Here is a 7,225-nt window from a genome sequence, read left to right on the forward strand (position 1 = left end):
CATTCATCACATAAGGAAAATTTCCCAATTACTTTGCTGGTTCTTTTTATTCTTTTATTAATAATCTTTCAACATTATACTGATAATGTTGGCTTGATATTTCATCATAATTGGAATATAGATGCAGATTAAAGCAGAAATGAGAGTTTCGTCTTAACATCTCTGGTTTTTAGTTTCCAGTGGCTTCCTTTTATCATTGATTCCCATCTTTAGAGAAGTGGGTGTTTAGAGGTCTCAGCTGGAATTTCTCCTATCAGTGCCAATATGTGGGTCAGTAATCAGAGCTCACTAGATGATTTTATCTTACTGGGATTTTCTGATCGATCCTGGCTGGAAACACCACTCTTTGTAATCTTTCTGGTGGCTTACATCTCTGCCCTGTTTGGAAATATCTCTGTTATCCTAGTTTCTCGCCTGGATCCCCAGCTGGACAGTCCCATGTACTTTTTTGTCTCTAATCTATCCCTTCTGGATCTCTGCTTTACTACCAGTACTGTCCCACAGATGTTAGTCAACCTTTGGGGACCAGAAAAGACCATCAGCTATGGTGGTTGTGTTGCCCAGCTCTATATTTCCTTGGCCTTGGGTTCTACGGAATGCATACTTCTAGCCATCATGGCCTTTGACCGTTATGCTGCTATTTGCAAGCCCCTTCGCTACCCAATCATCATGAACCAGAGGCGCTGTATCCACATGGCCACTGGGACCTGGATTAGTGGCTTTGCTAACTCCCTTGTTCAGTCCACTCTCACCGTGTTGACCCCAAGATGTGGACAGAGGGTGATGGACCATTTCTTCTGTGAAGTTCCTGCTCTTCTGAAACTAGCTTGTACAGATACCCATGTGAATGAGGCTGAGCTCAATGTGCTAGGGGCTTTGCTACTTCTGGTGCCCCTCTCCCTCATCCTGGGCATTTATGTGTTCATTGCCCGGGCAGTAATGAGAATCCGCTCTGCTGAAAGTCGCTGGAAGGCCTTTAATACCTGTGCTTCACATTTGCTGGTGGTCTCTCTCTTCTACTTTACAGCCATCACTATGTATGTCCAGCCTCCCTCTAGCTATTCACGGGACAGAGGGAAGATCATGGCGCTCTTCTATGGAATCGTCACACCCACACTCAATCCATTTATCTATACACTGAGGAACAAGGATGTCAAAGCTGCCCTTAGAAGGGCACTAACTAAGGAATTTTGGGTCAGGACAAGATGATCTTTGAAGAGAAGACCTGAGAAGTAAGGATGACTGTTTCTGCCTTTCAAAGATTTCAGAGATGGAAGTGACGAGAGGACAGTGTCATAAAGTTCACAGGTGAAACAGGACAAAGAAAGAAACCATCAACTCTTAATGATCTCCCCACAGCCTTTATCTACTTTTGAGACTGTTTTTGCAATATTGGATCTTACCAAGTCATATCAATTTTTTCCCTAACCCTTATGACTAGTTAACTTAGATTCAGTGGAAAAACCTGGTGTAATAGCTAGAGAAAAGATATTTAGAAAGCTTTAAAAGGTATATTTGGCATAAACTGTTCCTAAGTGAATCCCAAGTAAACTGGAAATGATCCCATGTTTTTAAAAAGGCCACTACTATCCTGAGTTAACTTTAACCAACATGTATTGACAGCATTTATTCATCTTCTTACAGTCAGTGTCCAATTATGTCATCCACCAAAGGCCCCAGAGGCAAGTGAAATCAAGAAACATTTAGGGGAAAACCATATAAGACAGATAGATGCAAAGGGAAATAAATAAAAATTTTAGACTCAGTGATTTTAAATGTTACCTTTGCCATAAACCTTAGCCAGTCTTACACTCGTATGATAAACAACAATGAGGTCAGGGCAAATATAAATAGAACTTACTGTGGAGGAAGAGAGAAAAAAGCAGAAAGATGCTTTGAACAGTGAACAATAATGGAAAAACCTAAGGCTGAAAATATTCTAACTCAACAAAACTTACTAGTAATTTATGAGTTTAAAGAGACAACTTCCTTTACCACTTGACTGGGTAAGTTGGGCCTAATTCAATGTAGGAGTTATGAAAAAATCACGTTGAGTTTAAAGCCTTGGTTGACTTCTTAGCTTTACTTGAAATAAAGGTCTTATAGCCAACTGCCTTGCAAATGCGTATTAGTTAAACATGCCTAAAGAAAAGAGAGTGAGTTCAGTAAAAACTCAACATCATTGCCTGGAGTGCAAATCAAATCTTTTTCTTTTTCTCCATTAATGAGTATATTTAGCCCCATAGATAAAGTGATAAACATATGTGTGCCTTTCAGGGAAAACCATTCATTAATCTTTGACTATATTTTTTTGCCACCAAATAGGGACATTATCACTTGCCTTAATTCAAAGGTGCTTGAAATTGCCTTTCTTAGCAAACTTTAAATTTAATATGTAATACTATAGTTCTGTGGCCTATAAAACAAATTTAATTCTAAATTTTAATTCTAAATTCATAGAACTGTACATAATTCTTTTCCCATAAGAGTTATTACAGAGTATTATTCTGAGGATCAGTAGAATTTCTGCCAATCTCTCTTTTCTAGTACACATACCCAAACTTTCTTTATAAACTCATCCTTTCCAAAATCATTTAACCATTTTTACTTATTTTAATCCTCTAGTTATTTCAAAGTAATGAATCACAAGTCCCTTTATAAGGTAATCTCTAAGGTCTTAATAAACATGAATTTCTCAAAATCCATCAGTGTTTCATCAGATTCCTTAATTTTGGAGAATAAATACAATAATATTCTTAGTAATTGTTCTTTTCAGGAAACATTAAAATCAGAATCCCTTCCTGCCTTTCTTTCCTCTTCCTGTCCTTGCTTCCTTCCTGCCATCCAAAAGGAGTAGTGAATAATATCCTTTGAGAGGTGAATATTACAACTGGCCACAGACTAATTTTTGAATTAGTTGAATTCTGATTTTGGTGACTTCATTTCTGTTTCATAGTCTTACACCCCATTATGATTCCTTCTCAGTTTGGGAAGTTTTCTCACTGTCCACATGACCATCCATGCATAGAATATTCCATATTCCATAGAAGGACCTCTTCTTTCCATAAGAATGACTCTCATATTCATATCAAACAGATCTCGATATGAATGGTGAATGATGTATATATGGAAACAGTATAAATTTTATCAGGGCACTATGCTTTTATTTTTTTTTCCTTACTGCTTGTCAAATAATTCTGCATATTTATATTATGGATTTGACTAATCATAAAAAACAAATACTCCGGTTTTCTTTCCAGGAGAATTCCATGGACAGGGGTCACGAACAGTTGGACACAACTGAGCAACTAAAATACACACACACACATATAAGAAGAATGCTTAATCACTGACTATAATTTGGAAAAGTGGAACATAATTATATAATGAAAATCATTAGTAATTGCAAACCCAATTATATTTTGTGGTTTTCTCATTCTTTTGTAAGCATAATTTACATGTATTTTAGCAATATTCAAAAAATATGTCATATTTTATATTAGGCATGTTTCATATACCAAGATATTATGATAATGATGAATAGGCATTGCATGTATGTAATTAATTGTATTGACTATAACAGTCTAATCAATAAATTATATTCAACATTTTGCTATTCTGAAACATTAAAGTTATTTTTTCTAATTTTTAAATCATGTAAATATACCAGAGTGCCTATCCTAGAATGTAAATATGTATGTGCATTGATTTTATATCTCAAGTGTTTTCTTAAGGAGAAGTTGACAAATGATATTATTAATATTATTTAAAATAACATTCCTATATACTTTTAAATTATTGGTGATGTTTAAAATTTTTCAGTATGAAATTTTATTTGCACTTATATGCTAATCTTTTGGAATTGCACCTTTATTTAGTATTAATAATTATTTGTTATATGAACTTAATTTTAATAGGATTTTTAATAATTAGATCTCAGGATAGTAATTATGTATAAATTATGTCAAAATATTTTATTCTCCCTAGTCTTTTTACTTCTTATTTAATTTTATTATTTCACGGTGCTAGCTGATAAACCAGCTTACTGTTCTTTCCAGGGCACAATCCTGTTTTGCTTAATGTACTTCGCCATCTCTAAGTTCAGACAAGAGTATCCTTGAATCCAGGCATACAGATAATTAAAGGTAACAGATTTCATATCTTTACTAGCTAACATCCACTGTGACAAATAAAATGTTATTAAGTGAATGTTTATTCACACATTACAGGTTTATTCATGAATCCTGTGGTTACATACGATAGTGTTTAAAATACAGGGTTTTTGTGGAGGCAGAGACAAAGAGTCTGATGCTTATACTACCATTTACTACCTATGTAATTATAGGCCATTTACTATCTATGTAATCCAAGACTCACACCAGAGAGTCTATATTTTTCACAGCTTTTTCCACTTTGATACAGCCAATTATGAGAATTTTTAATCCTTAGAATTGTGGCTAAATGGAGGGAATAGTAAAAACATCCATGGAAAACACAAACTTTTTAAATATAAATATATATTATATATATCAACATATATATACATATCAAAACTTTTTTGATATAAATATATACTATTTGGTAGAAATGTGTTCAGCATAAGTAAAATAAGTGAAAATTTTAGTCCTACTTATGTTAACTTCTACTAACTATTTCTTAGCTAAATGTGATAATAAATGAATTCTATAAGGGATTGTCTTTGGTCCTTGGAATTTTATCTGTATTAACTTAATTACAATAAGCAGAAAGGAGGCATACAGTAATTAAAAAGAAGGATTTATATTCTTTAACTGACAGTGCCTATCAAAGATGGTAAATTTCACCTGCTATAATATAAACACACTAAGATCAGCAAGAAAGTGAACTGAATTGAAAATAAAAATAAGTTAAAAAATATATTGAGTGAATTAGAGATTTAATGAAGCTCCAATGAAGTCTCAGTGTCTCTCCATCTTAACAGATCCAACACTTTCTTTTTGCAACGAATATTGTGTAATACACCTTTACAATATTTAGTTTTGTAATACCTCTACTTAGCTAGCTATGTGCTTACCAAATGAAAGCCATGGCTTAAAATATGGTTGTTAAAATATAGATATATTATCGTTAACTCTCATTCTTCTTGCCTAGGTAATAAAAGGAAATATGTTAATGATTTTATTTGTTTCAGCATCCTCTACCCAGTTCCTCTATTACACGTAGGTTCATGAACCAACATTAAGTTCTAAGCAAAGGCTAATCAAGCTCCAAAATCTGCCTGTGGTGTTTCCAGCAAGTAGAGTCATAGCAATGAGAAGATTCAATAACACTCTTCATCACTCTAAGGGCTTTGTTCTGGTGGGCTTCTCTGAATGGCCCAAACTAGAAATGGTTCTTTTTGTGGCCATCTCCTTTTCTACATAATGACTCTCCTTGGGAATTCAGCCATCATTATCTTGTCACGCCTTGATCCTAGACTCCACACCCCAATGTATTTCTTTCTGGCTAATCTCTCTTTTTTGAACCTTTGCTATACTACCTCCACTGTCCCCCAGATGCTGGTCAACATACAGAGCCGCTGGAGAAATATCAGCTACGGAGGCTGCATAGCTCAACTATTCATCTTCCTTGGCTTAGGATCCACTGAATGTGTCCTTCTCTCAGTAATGGCCTTTGATCGTTATGTAGCTATCTGCCAGCCTCTGCATTACACAGTTATCATGCATTCTCGGCTATGCCAACAATTGGCAGTGGTGGCTTGGGTAACAGGTTTCAGCAACTGTCTGGTGCAAACAGTGTTGACTTTCCTGTTACCTCGCTGTGGTCAATATCAGGTGGAGAATACTTCTGTGAAGTACCTGCCATGCTTCAATTATCATGTGTTGATACATGGATCAATGAAGTGGAGATGTATGCTGCTGTGGTGGTCATAAAAGTTATCCCAGTGGGATTAATCCTGTTCTCTTACATCAACATTGTTCAGTTCAGTCCAGTTCAATTGCTCAGTCGTGTCCGACTCTTTGCGACCCCATGAATAGCAGCACACCAGGCCTCCCTGTTCATCACCATCTCCCGGAGTTCACTCAGACTCACGTCCATTGAGTCCGTGATGCCATCCAGCCATCTCATCCTCTGTTGTCCCCTTCTCCTCCTGCCCCCAATCCCTCCCAGCATCAGAGTCTTTTCCAATGAGTCAACTGTTTGCATGAGTGGCCAAAGTACTGGAATTTCAGCTTTAGCATCATTCCTTCCAAAGAAATCACCTCAGATATGCAGATGACACCACACTTATGGCAGAAAGTAGAGAGGAACTAAAGAGCCTCTTGACGAAAGTGAGAAGGAGAGTGAAAAAGCTGGCTTAAAACTCAACATTTAGAAAATGAAGATCTTGACACTATTTCATGGCAAATAGATGGAAAAACAATGGAAACAGTGACAGACTTTATTTTGAGGGGCTCCAAAATCACCGCAGATGGTGACTGCAGCCATGAAATTAAAAGACGCTTACTCCTTGAAGGAAAGTTATGAACAACCTAGACAAGATACTAAAAAAGCAGAGACATTACTTTGCCACAAAGGTTCATCTAGTCAAAGCTTTGGTTTTTTCCGGTAGTCATGTATGGATGTGAGAGTTGGACTATAAAGAAAGCTGAGTGCTGTAGAATTGATGCTTTTGAACTGTGGTGTTGGAGAACTCTTGCGAGTCCCTTGGACTGCAAGGAGATCCAACCAGTCCATCCGAAAGGAGATCAGTCCTGAATATTCACTGGAAGGACTAATGCTGAAACTGAAACTCCAATACTTTAGCCACCTGATGCAACTGACTCATTAGAAAAGACCCTGATGCTGGGAATGACTGAAGGCAGGAGGAGAAGAGACAACAGAGGATGAGATGGCTGGATGCATCACCAACTCAATGGACGTGAGTTGAGAATGCTCTGGGAGTTGGTGATGGACAGAGAAGCCTGGCATGCTGCAGTCCATGGGGTTGCAGATAGTCAGACACACCTGAGAAATTGAACTGAACTGAACATGTGAGGAACATGTACGTCTCTCAGTAATGGTGTTTTTATGTAAAACATCTTGTGCCCAAACAGTAATATTTTATTCTTGTGCTCAATCATCTTTATCAGCATTGTAATAGCTATTCTTAGCACGCCAAATGGAAGGTTTAGGCCGAAATACAACCTGTTTAAGGAAGCTATTATGATATCCTTGCATTCCAACTTGAAGAAAAAAAAGGTTC

General features: G+C 36.5%; 1 protein-coding gene across 1 annotated transcript; it reads left to right on the forward strand.

The window, feature by feature from the left end:
- Positions 1 to 264: 264 nt before the first annotated feature.
- Positions 265 to 5,741, forward strand: LOC108635246 (olfactory receptor 2B6-like; the record flags this gene model as incomplete). The annotated part of the gene is made up of 2 exons (XM_018045481.1): positions 265 to 1,194; positions 5,535 to 5,741. Coding segments are annotated over exons 1-2 (1,137 nt in total), but the record flags the coding sequence as incomplete, so codon positions are not given.
- Positions 5,742 to 7,225: the final 1,484 nt, after the last annotated feature.

Source organism: Capra hircus, unplaced genomic scaffold, assembly GCF_001704415.2.
Source record: "Capra hircus breed San Clemente unplaced genomic scaffold, ASM170441v1, whole genome shotgun sequence".
In the NCBI taxonomy this organism is placed as follows: Eukaryota; Metazoa; Chordata; class Mammalia; order Artiodactyla; family Bovidae; genus Capra; species Capra hircus.